This window comes from Nilaparvata lugens, chromosome 12 (assembly GCF_014356525.2).
Source record: "Nilaparvata lugens isolate BPH chromosome 12, ASM1435652v1, whole genome shotgun sequence".
In the NCBI taxonomy this organism is placed as follows: Eukaryota; Metazoa; Arthropoda; class Insecta; order Hemiptera; family Delphacidae; genus Nilaparvata; species Nilaparvata lugens.
The window spans coordinates 35,165,748-35,185,518 of NC_052515.1; the positions used below are offsets into that span (position 1 = coordinate 35,165,748).

General features: G+C 34.2%; 2 protein-coding genes across 3 annotated transcripts in view; both read right to left on the reverse strand.

Annotated features, from left to right (window-relative positions):
- Positions 1-954: 954 nt before the first annotated feature.
- LOC111047593 (COMM domain-containing protein 2-like) lies at positions 955-14,477 on the reverse strand. 2 transcript variants are annotated; one of them, XR_005572692.1, is made up of 6 exons: positions 14,230-14,477; positions 12,771-12,848; positions 11,774-11,856; positions 6,888-7,061; positions 2,259-2,986; positions 955-2,201 (listed from the first exon to the last, which is right to left on the reverse strand). XR_005572692.1 is itself a non-coding variant. In XM_039439404.1 (6 exons), exons 2-6 carry the CDS (start codon positions 14,294-14,296, stop codon positions 2,783-2,785), a joined length of 606 nt encoding a protein of 201 aa, XP_039295338.1. In that variant the 5' UTR covers positions 14,297-14,333; positions 14,374-14,477; the 3' UTR covers positions 955-2,782. The 2 variants fall into 2 exon arrangements, 1 of the variants encoding a protein (XP_039295338.1); XM_039439404.1 differs by having other exon boundaries at positions 955-2,986; positions 14,230-14,333; positions 14,374-14,477.
- Positions 14,478-15,587: 1,110 nt separating this feature from the next.
- The window catches only part of LOC111047596 (rab proteins geranylgeranyltransferase component A 1), a 38,217-nt gene continuing 34,033 nt past the window's right edge, over positions 15,588-19,771 (reverse strand). Inside the window, exon 11 of the mRNA XM_039439397.1 lies at positions 15,588-19,689. Coding sequence (XP_039295331.1) covers positions 19,543-19,689 — 147 coding nt within the window. The 3' untranslated portion in view covers positions 15,588-19,542. The remainder of the gene's footprint in view (positions 19,690-19,771) is intronic.

A 19,771-nucleotide genomic window follows, 5' to 3' on the forward strand; every position in this document is an offset into this window, starting at 1 on the left:
TGTCTATCATTCAACAAAGCGGATAGCGCTATCTCTTTCTCGCTTTGCTCTGATGCCAGATCGTCTTTCAACAATGTAGAATTAATTTATTAATTAACGAAATATTTCATCTTAATTATGAAATTATTGAAAAATATAATTTCTTGCTTAATAAAATATAATTGATTATTTTAAACGAGAATGAACAGTTAATATTACATCAGTAAGCCTGTATCATCTACCGTCTATAGAAGGCATTGACAAGACAGAGGATCGGCAACGTTTCTCTCCTATCTTTCTCCAGTGCCGTTATAACGTGGACCTCACTATAGCAGTTCGTCATGGATAGTGTAATAGATGAGTATTAAATTTTTATTGTACTGTATTCTAGATGATTTGTAAAATTTGATAACTTGAAGCGCCGTATTTATAAACTAGTTTAAGAACTGTATTGGTTAATAAAGCCATGGCTACCTAGCCACCAATAGAATCATCAAACTAGCTCTAGAATTGTTCTGATTGGTTTACCAAAGCGTTTTTTGCTGAAGGAGCAATTTCTTAGCGACGACTCAACTATTCTAGCCGCGCGGCTGCTATAGATTCTGTATCAATAGATATAGACTATATAGTAATTGTAGTATACCAGATGTTATGCAAAACACATGATATAAATTAGTTAAAATATTATATAGTTTGTTGATTTGGAGTTACTCTCTCTCTCCTACATGTTATGATGAAGATTACACACGTTAAATACTCAATCTTGATATTTATTTTATTCTAATATTTTACAGTAATAGATTACAGACTTTTATACAGCCGTCGATTGGCTGCAATCGTAGAGTGGTCGCTAAGGGATTGCATCTTGAGAACGTCGCTAGAAACCTTGAGAATCTTTTGAAAATTCGTTTATCAATATCAAAATTGAACATTAAATTATGAATGATTAGAGGAATAATAGATAACAATAAATGATAAAGTGAATAAAAATATAATGAACACATTCATACAAAACACTCTAGCATTCAACCTGAATACAATTCAACAACATCAACCCTTTATAACCACTTTAAAATACGATTGATAATGGATATTAGATGAAAATAATAGTACACTTACTTAAACTAATATTACATGAAAATAATAGTACAAAATTGTATAACAGAAACATTGAATGTACTTATTATTGCAGTATATAAGCGTGAGTAAATAAGCATTGATGAAAAAAGCAACATTACTACAATATTCAACTACTTTCTAAACCATTATCAATTTACATAAACAAGAATAATATTAATAACTATTAGTGAATAATATTCATTACTAATTATGAATAGTTATTAAGAATTGATAAATAATTAAAATTATATAACAAAGAAATAAACCAAAAATTCAATACTATTTCCCAACTACATTCTAATGAGGGTTAAGTGTAAGAGAGGGCCGGCTGCGCCCTAACTTCGCCCTCCTAGGTTTTTAATAAAGGCAGCGATTCAATTCAATTCAATTCTAATCCATACACAATCAACATGTCTTTTTTCTTTAGGGCTAATTTTAATATGAATACAAATATAAATCTCAGTACCCTTTTAAATTATTTTGTCAAAACATAATTTAAAAGGATACTGAGATTTATCTTTTTATTTACAATCAACATGATTATTATTTCTCCAATATAATTCCTCCAAAATTTAAATAATTACAGAGCACCGAAAAAATGTGGATAGCAATAATTGTCCGGTATCTATCTATGCCTGAACAATCACCATGGAAACGACTACCACAAATATAAACATATATAAAATACACATAAATTGGGTACTGTATAGAGGAGTTTGATAGAAGAAGGGCACTAAGAACTTCAGGCCCTTTTTCCGTCAAAGTGTTTAATGGATTTCTCTACAAATGTCTAGAAATTTTCATACCTCTATGCTTTTTCTGAACGAAGCGACGACGATTTTAAGAAAACAGTGTCAAGCATTTGAGCGTGAATAGGTTCATATTTCACAGCGTTTTTCTCAAAACATGGTTTTGCACATGGGCCCTTCTTTCATCGAACTCCTCTATTATACAAATCTCAAATTCAAATTGGTTTATTCTGGCTTCCATGTTCAGGTGAACCTCTACGGTGAACCGTGAAGTGGATGGCTGACCTTAAGTTAAAAAGTTACTACATTCTCGAAAACTTTGATCCAACAATACATTTACCTCGGAAACAATACCTCGTTTAATAGTAAGTTCTCACTACTTCATTTTCAAAAACATTGATCCAACAATACCTCGTTTAATAGTAAGGTCTCACTACTTCATTTTCAAAAACATTGATCCAACAATACATTTACCTCGAAAACGATACCTCGTTTAATAGTAAGTTCTCACTACTTCATTTTCAAAAACATTGATCCAACAATACATTCACCTTAGTAGCAACACCTGGTCTTATAATAAGTTGAAGAATCACTAATTATTTCTCGTAAACTTTAATCCAAATACATTCACCTTGGTAGCAACACCTAGTGCCGGTTGCACACAAAAGCTGTATGAATTTTAACCGTGATTAATTCCACGAGAACCAATCAGAGAAGGCTTTATTGAAAAGACGGCTTCTTTGATTGGTTCTCGTGAAATTGATCACGGTTAAAATGTAACCGGATTTTGTGCAACCGGGCCCTAGTCTTATAGTAAGTTAGAGAATCACTACTCAATTCCCGTGAACATTGATTCAACAATACCTTCACTTTCATCACAGCAGTTCATTTTTTCAAAACAAAATTTCAATTCAGACTTCAGTTTGAGAAAAACTTCAGCTGATTTTCAACCGCCTCTGGAGTCGACGACTGTTCTGTGATCTAGCCTCCTTGAGAGCTTTCTCCAGTACACCAGTCATGTGCTGGAGATTCTTAGGGTCAGCCTGGAGAAGAATGTTGGAGGGCTCCTTATCTCCAGTCAAGGTCAGGTTTAAGGTGACCTTGGGAGTCAGCTGTTTGGCCACTGATCGTGAAGATACCTGACGAAGAGAGCAAAACAAAATTGATTGGTTTAGATTGATTAGTTAGGTTTTAGGTGATTAGATTGATTGGAGGAGAAAGTAGTTTCTTGTTGTTTTGATTTAAAAGTTGTAGCAAAAGTTTCCTATTCAGCTCAAAAATACTATTCAAGATCATGGATCACCTATATAATAAGAGAGAGTAGGATTGTGTTTGTTCGCATCAAAACATGCCAACTTGTGGATTGCATACTGGAAAAACGGGAATGATTCAGATCTCCAAATTTTGCACATAGATTCTAAAAATATCAATCTTGTACACCTCGAATCCCAAATTTCAATTTTCCTTCTAGATTTTTCAGAATTAATTTTCAAATTCCAGACTATATTATAGTTGAAATGTACATACCATAATTATGTTAATAAAGAACTATAGTCTAACTGGAGAGACAGAAAATAGGTATCTAAATTAATAGCCAGTCCAATTTTGTCAGGTTAAGGAAGGTTTCTAAACAAGATTTGAGTTCTGTAACTTTATTATGTTAGTATCAAGTTCAAGAACTTATTAATACTGTAATAAATAAAAGAACTGGCTTATAGATATATGGGATAGGAGAATTATGTTTGACGCATCATCACGTCTAAACTACTGGACTAAAATTTTGCATATAGATTCTTAGTCAACCAAGGATTGTTATAGGCTTACTTCAAGCTATTCAAGATTTCACTCGGTCAAGTTTTAAAATAAACCCTTGCGAAGCACGGGTCACCTGCTTGTCAATACTATATGGATTCATTATCCATACAAAATTAGTTTTCGGAGCAGAGAAATGGAGGAAGATCAGCCAATTACAGTGACGAATAGAGTCATAGAAAGAAGCACAGTTGCCAATTTGTCGATTGGACTCAGTAGACTCAGTGCTTTTAGAGAGATTATGTTTCTTGATCCAGTCTGAACTACGATGTACTCGTATTAACCACTATTTCGATGTTTTATCGTATGCATATCATGAGCTGTTGAACTCTCACTAGAGATTCACATTACATTCATTATTGGGAGAGAATCAACAGGATAAACCCAAAACTGTTCCTCTCCCTAATTTTGATAAAAATAGTCCAAATGAGGTTATGAAAAAACTTTTATAAAGATCACAAAAATTTACAGTCCAAATATACATTATACTGAAAATTTTGTATCTCGGTTGATCAGAAAGATGAAACAAATTATTATTACACTTGAAAATGCATTAATAAATTGAAAAATATTAAAAAACTTGATAAATTTGAAGCCAGAAAAATTACAAAAACATTCACTATCAGCATAAGATCAGTGAACGCTGTCCGCTTTAGCATGGCAACATCGCTGTATCCCTACTTTTCTCTGCTCCGCATATCCCTCCAAGTCCAAACTAATTTTGTATGGACTATAGTTATTAGGTAAAATAAGTAAAATGTGGAACTGACAACATCTTATTCATTTCACCTTAAAATGGAGAAATTACAACAATTCTCTGTCAAGTGTAAATTTTGAAGATGATGCTTTCTTGATCCATTCTGAACTACGATGTGTTTTTATTTATTTATCACATTGTGTACAGATACTTAACTTGAGGAAAGGCACAACAGGCTCATGCCCAAAATTGTCCCATTTCCAATTCATACTATACTGTCCAAATCAAAATGTTGGTTATGTCACTTTCACTTTTCAAAATACAATTTACGCTCTTCAATACTCAGATAAACTCGTATTAACACACTATTCGGATGTTTTAAACAACGACATACAGTCAATTTGTGACAGTGACTTTAATTGACTCTGCCTGTCGTTGTTTGAAACATCAAAATAGTGTATGAATTTTAAATCAAAATTTGTCAAAAACGACAGCCATTTTTCTGATATTTGGAACAATTTTGTTGCAATTTTCATGTTTACTGGTTGAATAATAGCGTACATTGTACTCGTTTCATCTCCACTTCACAAAAACACCGCTACAAACTGACTTGGACATAGCTTAGAGAGAAGTTCATCAATTATAAGTTCTTAATACCTTCTTGACCTAAAATTAACCTGAGAATTGGCCAGTAGTTGAATTTGATTCGGGGGTACCTTGTCAAATCATGCCTTTTCACAGTAAAAAGTTGGGAACTATATAAGATTGCTGTATCCTGAGATAAATGGATTTAAAATATAGTATTTCATATCTGTATGCTATAACCATAGAGAAAAGATAGCATAAGAAGATATCCCATGGTATAGGTAGTTTATGTTCCAAATTTCAAGCCGATTTTTGTTAACTCAAGTCGATTACTGTCAATTATTACTGTTCTGGCCAGCCAGCTGGCAAGAACAGCTGGCAAGAACAGCTGGCCTTCTGTAAAGCCACCTACGCACTTCAAGACTAGACTTAAGACCAAGACCGTCTGAAGTCTTTAGGCCACAAGCAGACCGTCTGGGACGGCTCTACACATTCCAAGACCAGACCTTAGGCTCAACTCACACTTACGCGACTCAGGTCGAGAAGAGACTTGACTCTAGTCGAGAGCATGTGTTTCCAAATGGTGACACTCAGACCAGTCGATTCTAGTCTCCGCGACGTCAACATTTGAAAAAACATGCTCTCGACAAGAGAAAAACATCTTCTCGACCTGAGTCGCGTAAGTGTGAGTTGAGCCTTAGACCAGACAATCATTAAGTAGAATAACCGTGTAGTAGAAAGTAGACCTTATGAATATTACTATTTGAGTTCAATATTTAAATTGGTATAATATAAATTGGTTGAATATAGAATAGTTCACTATTAATCGGTCTAAAGACAGCCCTACATACTGAAAGACCAGACCTTAGACTTAGATCGGCTCAAGTATGGTATTGAAGTATCTAGGCGGCTTTAGAACGGCACGGTATGAGAGACTATCAGCGTCACATAGCTTCACGAAAAATAACTACTATAGTGAAGTCCACGTTATAATGGCAGTGTTGAATTAGCAATGGTATTGCTATCCTTGTCTATCATTCAACAAAGCGGATAGCGCTATCTCTTTCTCGCTTTGCTCTGTTCCCAGATCGTCTTTCAACAATGTAGAATTAATAATTAACAAAATATTTCATCTTAATTATGAAAATTCATTATGACATCATTGAAAAATATAATTTATTACTCAATAAAATATAATTGATTATTTTGAACTAGAATGAACAGTTAATATTACACCAATAAACCTGTATCAGCTACCGTCAATAGAAGGCATTGACAAGACAGAGGTTCAGCAACGTTGTTCTCCTATAGTGAGGCCCACGTTATAATGACAGTGTGTGATTTGGAATGGTGTTGCTATTCTTGCCTATCGTTCAACAAATCAGATGGCGCTATCTCTTTCACGCATTGCGATTTTGCCACATCGTTTATCAACAATGTAGAAATTCAACTAATTGACAAAATATTTAATCTCAATCATGAAAATGTATTATTAAATCTTTAAAAAAATATATTTTCTTGACAAATAAAATATGATTAACTACTTTCAACAATAACGAACAGTTTAAATTCTTCAGATATACCAGTATCAGATGTTTGGGTGGCAAGGCTGAGACCTGGTAACCCTTTTCTCCTATCTTCCTACACTGCCATTGTAACGTGGACCTCACGAAAGTAGGACTATCGACTTGAGGTAACAGTGAAATTTGGAACATGAACGCCCTATACCATAAGATATCCTCTTATGCTATCTTTTCTCTATGGTCATAGCATACAGATATAAAATACTGTTTTTTTTAAATCCATTTGTCTCAGGGTACAACAATATGTTAGAAAGTAAAGACTTTCAATTAAAATATTCCTTTTTTTTAATTCAATTATCTCAAGGTACAAGAATCTAATAGAAGGTTTAAGGACTTTCAATTGAATAAGTTTGAATCACTTACTTGACACTCGAATCTCCATTCGAGATTTTTGAAGTGTGGCAAGTGTAGAGAACTGGACGGTAACACTTCATTCAGTTCTTTCTCTTTGCTTTTGTACAGTTCACTCAGAACAGCTTGCTGTTCCTCACTAAAGCCAACTGTCAACAGGGTGTCCCGGAAGTCGAGCTCATTCAACTGAAAACACAATCAATAAATTAATAATATATCACCGTATTCAAAATAGAATACTATATTGTATTTTTATGTGACTTTTAAGTGAAAAAACACTCACATTCTTTGGTGTGGCGACGACCGTTTCGTGCTGGTGTTGCACATTTTCAAGCCCAACAGGAACTGAAGTATTCAAGGACATAAACAATAACCTTGAAATACTCCACTATTCCCACAAAAACAAAAAATTAGATGTACTGGAACAGTTTGAAATACACAAGTACACCAACAATATTCTAAATGCCAAATCAACTTTTCCTCCCACACCCTGTTTGACAAACTCATTTAAATCCTCCTCCATTAACCACCAAAACTCCTCTCCACCACCACTCTGACCAAATACTCACCCTCATAACCTTAAATACTTCAGTTCCTGTTTGGCTTGAGAATGTGCAACACCAGCACGAAACGGTCGTCGCCACACCAAAGAATGTGAGTGTGTTTTTCACTCTAAAGTTACATAAAAATACAATATAGTAATAATATTAATGAAATAGTAAAAATAGCATTTTTTGTGAAGAGCAAAAAGACGGGGGGAAATTGGATTAAAAATGTACAGAAGGACTTATCTGATGCAGGAATTGATGATGACATAATATTTGACAGAAACCAATTAAGAAGGAGTGTTGCAAAGTGGGAAATACGACCCGTGGAAATTAAGAGGAGAAATGTAGTCTTTTCCCAATAAAGAAGAGAGGCTATATCGGCTAGAATGAACATTTTTTGGAATAATCGTAGAAATAAGGATCTAGTACAGCATCCAAAGTAAATACTTAGCGATTTCCATACAAGGAATTTGACGCATAATAATAATAATAATATAATAATAATAATAATAATAATAATATTAGTGAAATAAGATTGATAACCAACAAAGAAAATATAATAAAATTCTATAATAAATGAAACATGTCATTGTGGACCGCATTCAAAATCGTTCTTCTGTAAATAGAATCGTTGAATTATGTAACTTGGTGTTGATTATATAAAATTATGGACCTGACTTGTCTTCTACTGACTACTCCATAACTGGAGTCCTTAGGACGTGATATTTTGTAAAAAAAAGTTCTATGGGCAATAAACCAAGGTTCGATAAACCAATCAAATAATAACAGGGGCAAAAGTAGCTTCAATATTTATTATTAATTTTTATGGCTTTTATTGGCAGAGAGATCCTTTTGGATTTATCTCTTTTTATTTTCTTTATATCCTTTTAGATGTTCTGCCTGGCCGTATTACCCAATGTCATTTCCTATCAACACTCAAATCAAACACATTAATAGGTTATGTATTCGGTTCTTCATGTTTTCTCACTAAAAATTTGCACTTTTGCTTCAATATTGAGAGTGTTGAATGTAATGCATGTATTTAAATGTTTTATGATGATGCACATAGCGTTCCATAAGAGTGCTTCACTGTCAACGTTAGTAGACAGAAGGTTGATCACTCACAGGTGTAAGATTCGAAGTGGAGGGGGGAACGCCAGCGTGACGTCACGTGTAGTAAAAATGTGATGGAGTAACCACACTGAGCATACAGTTTATTCACTGTATCTTCAAATAAATCGTCGTTTATTGCCCTCAAGATTGACCTAGAACTTGAAAATTCTCCATACTTATAGCGAATGAATCACCAATTCTAATGATGTTGTTAAATATTCCAAGTTCATTCAACTTGTATGAATAAAATGAAGTTGAAAGTTTTTCAAGGATCTAAAAACGTGACACGAAAAAGTTAATAAGCTGTAAAAGCGTTAGTAGACAACGTTATACTATTATAATTTCAGATTAACGCATGAAAAATATTGAAAAATTAATGCATTGCAATAAACCGATAAACCGATCCCGATAAATCCGATATAAATGCACTGAACACATGCTGGTATTGAGCACATGTTCTACGAGAATCAAAATATCTCATCCCCGAAATTCACAAGTTGATGTATAGCCAAACTACAAAATATAAACACGACCTAGAAGATGAAGAAACCTTGAGGGTTTGAAAAGGAAAGTTAGGAGGTGGGGTTTTTGCTTTTATATGGCGAAATGCTTGTATTATTTAAATGTTTTGATAATTATTGTAAGGCAGAAACAGAAAGCTTCCATGTCAGAAATGTTTGTCTTATATAATTTGACTATACGTCACCCTATGATTTTCAAGAATGCGATATTTTGCCTACTCTGTACTACAGCCTACGTCACGGCTGCAGTTCCCCCACTCCAATTGCATTTCAACTAAAATACTATAGATGAGTGACCAACCTTCTGTCTACTAACTTTGCTTCACTGTAGTATAACAACATATGTTTTGAATATGTTATTACTGTTACTAAGTCTTCAAACAAACTCATTCCAATTTGAAACCTGTATAGTTCAAGTTATTAAAAACCTTTCTTAAGGTATTAAATACTTTTGTCGTGTTTACTCTCATTCCTATTACAATTTTAATAACTAGTGTTCCAACGTGTAATTGACCATGTTATACGGTCTGAACAGCTACAAGACACTTACCTTGATGATGTTACAATCTGTGGCAAAACACAGGAGCAACACGATATAAACTTGAAAAAGTGTATCAACGCTGCAAACAAATACAACCTAACTATCAATAATGAGAAGTCTTCATTCTCACTGAAATCGATCAACTTGTTGGGCTATCATATATCTAACAAAACTATCAAGCCTGACGCCAGCCGATTGGAACCAGTGAAAAATTTACCTCCGCCTAGATACACTGCATCGCTGAGGAGGACCCTTGGTATGTTTTCACATTATGCATCACTAATACCAGATTATGCCACTAAGGTGATTCCTCTTGCCCGTACTGCATTTCCCTTGTTTAAAGCAGGGTTACAATCGTTTGAAACTATAAAAAGTGAAATAATTGGATTTGTAGTAAGCTGCATTGACCCTGAAGCACAATTCATTGTGGAAACTGATGCATCTGAGAGCACCATTGCTGCTACTTTGACTCAATCAAACCGTTCAGTTGCATTCTTCTCAAGGATACTTTCACCAGCAGAACAAAGACATTCAAGTGTTGAGAAAGAAGCACAAGCCATTGTAGAAGCACTGCGAAAATGGCGTCACTACTTGGTTGGCAAACATTTCAAGCTTATTACTGATCAGAGGTCGGTAGCTATTATGTTTGATAACAACCGTCATGGTAAAGTGAAAAATGAAAAGATGGAAAGGTGGAAACTGGAACTGTCTTGTTTTCATTACGATATTGTATATAGACCTGGCAAAGACAATATGGCTGCTGATGCTCTGTCTAGAGTATGTTCTTCAATCCAAAATCAGGAAAATCTATTAGTTGATTTACATGAGTCTCTATGCCACCCAGGCATAACACGGTTGTACCACTGGGTTCGGAGTAAAAACTTAACCTACTCAATTGATGAAATCAGACGCATAACAAACTCCTGCAAAGTGTGTGCTGCTGTCAAGCCCAAATTCTTCAAACACAAAGGGACTCTGATTAAAGCCACTTCTGCATTTGAACGGCTAAATATCGATTTCAAAGACCCTCTGCCTTCATCAAGTCGAAATCGTTATTTATTGGTAATAGTAGATGAGTTTTCACGGTTCCCTTTTGCTTTCCCATGTCCAGACATGTCATCATCTACAGTTAAATCAAAACTGAAAACCCTGTTTTCTACGTTTGGGGTTCCTAGTTACATACATTCAGACAGAGGAACAATGGACAGGTTGAAAGATATAATGGTACTCTATGGAAAACGATTGAGCTAGCATTAAAAACACTTAATTTAGAAATAAATCAATGGGAGTCAGTTTTAGAAGATGCTCTTAGCTCAACAAGAACATTACTTTGCACAGCCACAAATCAAACTCCTCATAAGCGTATGTTCTTACACCCACGTAGATCTGGAAACAATGGTGTTTCAGCTCCTTCTTGGCTTCTCAATTCCGGCCCTGTCTATTTAAAAAAATTCAATCGAACATCTAAATATGAGCTACTTGTTGAAGTAGTCAAACTTCTACATGGAAATGCTGAGTATGCACATGATGCAAAGCTACCTGATGGAAGAGAAACCACAGTATCAACACGTCATCTTGCTCCAGTTGGAGAGTACGAAAACAGAGATCACGAAGAACAAACAGATTCTGAAAATGATGAAAATTCTCAATTACCAACTTCCGAACCTGAACTTGAATACTTCCATAATCCTCAAGCAACCCAAAACCAAGAAAACGAAACTAGTACTACTGCCGAGAGCTTACAACCTAGACAACAGACTACTGGACAAGAAAACCAAAATACATATCCAAGAAGAAGTTTTAGAAATAGAATACCTCCTAATTATTTGAATGACTACATTCATTAACTCTTTGGGGGGGAAGAATGTAGTATAACAACATATGTTTTGAATTTGTTATTACTGTTACTAAGTCTCCAAACAAACTCATTCCAATTCGAAACCTGTATAGTTCAAGTTATTAAAAACCTTTCTTAAGGTATTAAATACTTATGTCGTGTTTACTCTTATTCCTATTACATTCACTATCAAATTACTTTCAGTACAGTTCAACTAGTAGAAGAGGTTCTCTCATCTTTCTGTGAGAAAAAAAGCAATCATCCAAATTAATTTTACGCAATAAAGAAAATTAAAATAGAAAAAATATTCACATGGATAGCCACAATCATTAACTCACCTTATTCTTTGAGCTTTCGATTAATAGGAAAACGATGCCTTCGACTGCATTTTCTATATCATCAGGTTCCACTTCCAGTTTCTCTGAAAAAATTAAAATCGAACTGTTATGAGGTGAAAAAGATGAGGATCCTTCACACAAAATATATAATATTATTCAATTAATCAATCAATAATAGGCTACTGAAAGTCTAAAATACATTTATAAGAACAAAAGTTTCACGAGATAACAGCAAACTTTTCAAAATATCTTGAGACAAAATAGTCTTGTTTCTAGTTGATTTTCTTATTCTAACATTTAAAAGTGAAATGTTGATCATAATTAGTACATTCAATATTACTCCACATAAATTGTTAAATGCTTTCTTTTCCTGTGCCTTGTATTTGTTACTGTGGGCTGTGTCTTTTTTGTTCGACCATTTAGATTTTTTTTGACAGGTTCCTGATCCCCTTGTTTAGGTGGGCAGTGGATGCTATTCAATCTATTTATCTATCTAATGAAAAAGTTTTGTTAAAACGGGCCATTCACTATCCGACATTAAGTCCAACTGAGGTCTATTAATTAAACGTCAGACCATGGATGGGGTTGTTGTGGGCGGGGCTAATGCTGTTGGAAGTCTGGTAGACTAATTTGTCCGACCCCGCAAGGTCAGCCGCCTACTCAGATCGATTTGGAACGTGATTGGGGATGTTGGACCAACCAGCCGCTCCGTGAGTAGTGAAAGACCCAACGTACCTAGTTGAACAAAATTGTGGGAAAGTGAATCTTTCGCTCAACACTATATTTTTTATTTCTATTCCATTTCTCGTCAAATTATGGCTGCTGGCTACTGAAATCTTCAGCTATGTCTTTCGAGAAAGTAGGTAGTTTTATATGTCTTGTTCTTTTCTATTAAATTTCTAAATTGCTTACAGGGAGTAGTACGTTGATTTTCAGTTTGTAAATTACATTACAAAAATAAGTAGATTGACTGGAAAAATGTGAAATTAAAACTTACGGGCCGCACTGGAATACAGTTTTGGTTTTGATCCCCTCACCAGATATTCCAAGGCTAGTTTGCAGAAATCTTGTAGAACTGAAAAAAGACAGAATATGAGTGTAATCCTGGATTAAGAATATCAACTCTTAAACAGGTATTTGATATTCAAAATTCTATATTTGCCAAAAGTTTTACAAAATGTATAAGCTCGTTTTATAACACAAAAATACAGTGCAGCCCATGTGATACACAACATAAGGTACAGAACTCAACATACAGAACATAATACTATAGAGAAAAGATACCATAAGAAGATATCTCAAGGTTTACGTCGTTTATGTTACAAATTTCAAGCCGATTTTCTGTTAACTCAAGCCATTACTGTCGACTAATATCTATTATTATTGTTCTGTTGTGGTGAGAGTGTAAGAACGGCACAGAATGAGACTACCAGCGTCACATAGCTTCACGAAAAAACTACCAGGACTTTCAGCCTGAGTTGAAAGTAAAATTCGGAGCATAAAACCCCTATACCATGGGATATCTTCTCGCTATGATAATACTGAATACATAGCTACAACAGAAATAATTTAACAACATTTATATGAATGTCAAAACATGGAAACATGGGGTATGATCACATTGGATTCGTGTACGTGTAAGTGCACGTCAGATCATGCTTTAGTCAAGTAACAAAATCAGGAAGAAGCCATTGAACACGTGTGACTTGTCTGTAGCTGCTCATACAAAACGCGTGCACTTGCTCACATTAAACGCAACAAGTGTACGCGTCCAGTGTGAGTGTTTCTATTGCTTTTTTAGATTTGATTTCTCATCTGCACGCTTGGTCATGCATGAACACGGGTGCACTTGCACATATTCGCGCCCGATGTGATCATAACCTAACCATAGAAAAAAGAATACTATATTTTATATTCATCAATTTATAACATCAATATTTGAGGTTTCTCGCGTAACCGCATTTGAATACAACCGAGAATTTGTTGTGTTTCAAGCGGTCTAGGTCGCGCGATGGGCTACTCCGCAATTGGACGGGTCAAGGCAATATTATGATATCTTGTACAATTTTATCATCACTAACTCTAAGCTCTAAAGGGGGAGGAAAATTTTGTCTTCTAAAAAAGAAGGGTGCTCGCATAGTGAGGAGGTAGGTTCAGAGGTCGATGTGTGATAGATAGTAATTCTGATAATAGATACTAATCAATTTTGCTGTTTTAGATAATTCTGAGCAGGTGCAATCAAAGATGTTATAAAGTACGTACTAAACATTATTGGTAACCTAGGCTAGGTACCGTAAGGTACCCACCTAACCTCTTCAAAATAAAACTTGGAAATCGAGTAAATATCATCATTTTCTATTCAATGCATTCTTATTAAAATGCAAACGTAATAGTGATGTTTAGTAATGGAATAGTTTCAACAATTTATCTTCTTTAATAGTAGAAAAGACACTTACCATTCACCGGTTGCTTGAAAAGTAAAGACAAGTGTGCCTTGTGTTCCTCCTTCAAATTTAAAATCATTGTGAATAATTGATAGTCAATAATTAATATACTAAAAACTTGAAAAAACAAATACCCATAATAGGCTAAATGTCAAAGATTTTTAAGCACAATTGAATAATAACACGAAACAAAAACAAATTTACATCAGTCGCCTAGTATGCAACTTGACTATGTTAGATAACCTAAAAATAATAGAGAATTATTCATTCAGTTGAAACGAGATATCGATAAGGCTGTTCCGATACTTTACTCATATCGATCCTACGATTATCGATTGTGAATCTAGTTGACTAATCGATTTCTCTTCAGGAGCACTGGGATTTTTAAATTTGAAAAACTGCATTTGCATGCGATGTAGCGGATATTTAAAAAAATATAAGATAGAAAATGTGGACGAAGGGATTAAGGTTAAGGGACGAATTGGAGAGGGATATGGCGACCAAATATATAGTGTAATTAAAATTCAATATTATCAGTGGAACTGAGAAATTTATATTGAAAAGTGTCAGGATTCTCAGGCCCGGATAAATTTTAACCGTGATTAATTTCATTCAGAGAAGGCGTTTTTGGAAGACGGCTTCTCTGCTTGGTTCTCGTGGAATTAACCACGGTTAAAATTTAACCAGCTGTTGTGCAACCGGCACTCAGTCTGTAATCCACTAAAATTAATATTTGTGGTGAAAATTGTCCACCCTAGAATAATAGAGTTGGTCAATTTATTGTGATTTGAATAATCGCAGTACCAGTTTTGATGACGATACATATTTGTAATAGACTATCGTGTAGAACTGATTCATTTGACCCTTATGAACTCTGTAAGGTGTTTACTTTTTGAGATGGTTAGCCCTTCGAGTCAGTACCTTCAAATAAAATACGTTATTGAATAGAAATAGCAAATATGGCTAACCAGCTTTTGTTCATTTGTTGAATTATCCAGGTACTACGTACAGTATGTCAAACTTGTTTGGGGCCACCTAAACAACCCACGTGAGTACTTACGAATTTAAATAGATGTGCTCTAAATTAAAGTTAATAAATAAAAATAATTGATGAATGTACTGCATATCATAGAGGAAGGCGGGATGCACACCGGAGAAAAGCATTTCGTGAAGCCCTCTTTCATGAAACTTGTTTCATGCAATCCGTTTCACTCGCGCATACAAAAGAAACGTTTCCTGTTTAATCTTATCAGTCGATTGCGAGCAACTTTCGTTTCACGTTTCCTGAAACTTTTTTTTCACAAAACGCGTTTCTCCGGTGTGCATCCCGCCGAAGAATCAACTCCAACAAATCTTCAAAATAATCAAAAAACTTTTCAATTGTATCAATTTTATTTCATAATAAACTGTTTTAATACATATATCAGTATAATTCTTCTATTCAAAAAATTGATATCCTCACATAGCATTGTTTCTCTATTCTCTAAAAGAGAACAAAATGTTTGAAATACAAAAACCTATATAGACCAAGCATTGTTTTCTGCAAAGCACATTATCACCCATACAAGTAACATTATTTTAATCCATCATTATTTCATTACCGTACATACTTTTAAAATCATTATTCTACAATCAACTTAAGTAATTTAAGAGCACTTTATAAAAATTAAAAGTCGCATTGCTAAGCTTCAAATGATGAAAATATCAGTTAACAAAGTAATAATATTTCTCACAAGTTTTGTCTACAGTTGACTACAATATATTTAGTAGAAGATATACTTCTGTATGATGTTGCTTGACAATCTCATTATTATATATGACGAATTAGGACTAGAATAGAAGAGATGACCTGAAAACAAATAAAAGTGAGAATGAATTTGTTGAAGATTAGAACAATAGAGAAAAGAACAGGAATGTCTCAAGTTTAACTTGCTATTTAGAAAGGAAGTCCATTCAATTTATAGACAGGACATTATGAAGAGAGTTGATATACCGGTATGATGGGAAATGAACTATATTCTAAAACATTAATTCGTATTTGTGTGATCAATTTAAGAATTATTTTTTGAAGAAGTTATGACAATGATTTAGGAAGAGTTCAACCAGGAAAAATTATTTACTAGATTAGTTATACTATGTGAATAAACTATATATGAGTTACAATGTGTTTTGAAAACTAAATAATTGTATTTCAATATACTGACACAAAGAATATACGTGTGGAGATTAAATAATCTTGTTCGGTTTATTACATATAAAAATATCTAAAACTTACACACTAATAAAAACGACAAAAGCTTTGGTAAATATAAGCTGAGGAACAATCATCAATAAATATAGAAAAAGATCGAGACTTCTAATGTCATGAACAAGGAAGTCTGGTCTCACAAAATTATCATGCGATGAACTGAAAAAACTACAAAGTTTTCATGTGATACATTGGAATAAACTTCAATAAATGACATGATTAAAGTGGAATACGAAAGACTCATTTGATAAGGTGGGGTCTGATATGTCAGTCAGCAAGCAACTGAGTAGTATCAAATTCATCTGAGGGTTTTAATCTCAGTTAATATTTAATAACCACTTAACAGAATGACCAAACGTGGAGAAAAGCATTACAAATTTAATTTATTTTTCATGTTTCTCAGATACATGTAATCTCACATGGTAGAAACTATTCCAATAGGAAATTTACAATGAAAATTCTGCACAAAAAGCGATTTGATTGATAAAATGTAAGAAGTCACATGGAAGAGACCTTACATGTGTGAAATTTGTGAATTTAGTGGAAAGATTTTTTAAGTAGGTTTTTTCATTGGAATTCTCATTTTTAAACACACTGGAGATAATCCAGTGTTATTATAAATTCTATAAATATTAATCACTTATCATAGCCATACATTTACTTATAAATATTCACTTATATTGTTACACAATAAGTCACTCTATCACATAAATTTTGTCATTACGAATAACGGAGCCTGCTTGAAGGAAATTCACAAACTTACTCCTAAAAAGTATGTTAATTTAAAGCTGCGTTTACATTAGTCAAGTTACTTGAATTCAAGTTTTCCAACTCACTTACCCATTTGTAGGTTGGATTTTATTGTATCTTCAAGATTCAGTTGAATCCAAAAGTCAAAAGTCTACTCAGGATTTGACAGTGATCTGATAGAGTTAGGCTGGTCACACAACGATTAGTCAAGACAAGACTAGTCACGTTTAGACACAATACTTCACATAGTTGCTTATGGAGTCATGTCTAATTGCAATGACTAATCAGTGTGTGTTGCGTCATAAACAGCAATGTGAAGTATTGTGACTAAACGTGACTAGTCTTGTCTTGACTAATCGGTGTGTCTAAGCCTTATTCTCTTTTATATGAAGCTCCATTACCTTTTAGGAATGAATGGAGTGTAAATAAAGGAGTTTCAAGTATATGAGATAAAAATGAAGCACAATTCAAAAACATGAGAGTAACACATAACCTAGCTAAATTTGGACTGTCGTATAAATTAGAATTGAAATTGTTTTAAGCCTGTGGTACTTTTCTAGAAGTTGTATCGTTATGTTAAATGATTGAATCCAGATTAATAAAAATCTACTTCAATCATCAAAACTTGAAAAAGGGTCTACATTGGTATAGTGAATCCACGTTTCTGATCTTGTAAACTTGACTCCAAATTTGCAAAACTTATTCATTTTATGTTTATGTTTTGAAGGGACGGATTCAAAGATCCAAAGGCTCGAAGAACCTCACACGTCAACCGAAGCTTAATGTGTGTCCCAAAAGTATTCATTTTACTCAAATGTCAAGAAAACTTGACTAAAATAGCCGCCCCTTAGAAGGAGTAATTGAAAACTGAACAAATTTTTCAAGCACAAAATGTGTAAACCTCAAGTTCAAGGAACAGTTGAATACAATGAAACTTGACTAACGTGTACGCCCCTTTAAACTGACCAATTTTTCAAGCTCAAAATGGGCCCGTTCTGGGAACATGAAATGTGGTAGATTGCCCGATCCACAATTCACCCGGTAAAAAGTTCCGCGTCCCATGGGAAGAATTTTGACAGATTCTGTACCAGAAACTATAGTGAGGTCCACGTTATAATGGCAGTGGATAAAGATAGGAGAATAGCGATGCCGATTCTCTGCATTAATTAATTATATTTCTACACTGTCAAAAACATAATTGGCATCGTTGTGGACCTAGAAAAGGATAGTACCACTGGCTTTGTCGAATGATAGACTAGGATAGCAAAACCAAAGTTGAACAAATACTGTCATTAAAACGTGGACCTCAATATAGTTCCAGTAACAAATGCCTGCCCCACAGTCGAAGCCTGGTAAATTGTGACAGTTCAAATTTGAAGAGCTCTTATTGGTCGATTGAATTGTAGTCTGCTTGCTTCTCTGCGCATGCGCTGATAGCTTGTTTGTTTAGCATTGCCATAGAATACATAACCAACAAAATGATGTTTGATAACCAATCGTTAAATTAACTTTTCTCTCTAGAAAATTTGAGAGTAATGAAGTGAAGGAAATACACAATTAATTTGAGAGTAATGGAGTGAAAGAAATACACACTTTTCTAGACGGTAAGTTTGTAAAGCAGCCGTTGTTCATTTACGCAGCTAGTAAACGACACATTTTGGTGTAAATCAACTTTATAAGTTCGCGCCAAAAGCTTGAACCAAAGATTTTGAAATGGCGTTCCATGGGAACATTTTGCACTGGTCATGTGATTGGATAATTTACCACTGGAAGTAGAACAATTTACCAGTTTTTCAGCATAGCCATAGAATGAATACATAACCAACAAAATGATGTTTGATAACCAATCGTTAAATGAATTTTTCTCTATAGAAAATTTGAGAGTAATGGAGTGAGAAATATACACTTTTCTAGACGGTAAGTTTGTAAAGCAGCCTTTCTTTGTTCATTTAGGAAGCTAGTAAATGACACATTTTGGTGTAAATCAACTTCATAAGTGCGCGCCAAAAGCTTGAGCCAAATATTTTGAAATGGCGTTCCATGTGAACATTTTGCACCAGTCACGTGATTGAACAATTTACCACTTTTTAGTGTTCCCAGACCGTGCCCATTATTTAAACCTCAAGTCTCTTAAACAAGGTTGTAAGTTATGTCTATATTCCTTGCTTCTTATCTATAGGTGTCAGTGGAATAGACTTAATAAATATAATAAATTATATACTAAAAGTAATAATAATAAATACTCAAACATCACAAAAAGTGTAAATTGTAAAGTGTCACGATTGAAGCTTGTAGTTGAATTTGTTTGCGTGAAAATGTTGCGAAATCTACTTGTTTTCTTCATTGATGTCTTCAGATTCGGCCTTGAAGGCTGGACCCGGAGCTTCGTCGTCCTCCAGAACTATTTCTTCTGGATCAGGAGCGCGCGGAAGGAATTCGCTGTCCGGGTACATTTTCGTGAAGATTTCCTTCGCCTAAAATCAAAATAAAAGAGTATTATGGAGACTTGAAATAATTATTGAGGATGGCTTACATTAGCTGTAATAAATTGATGGA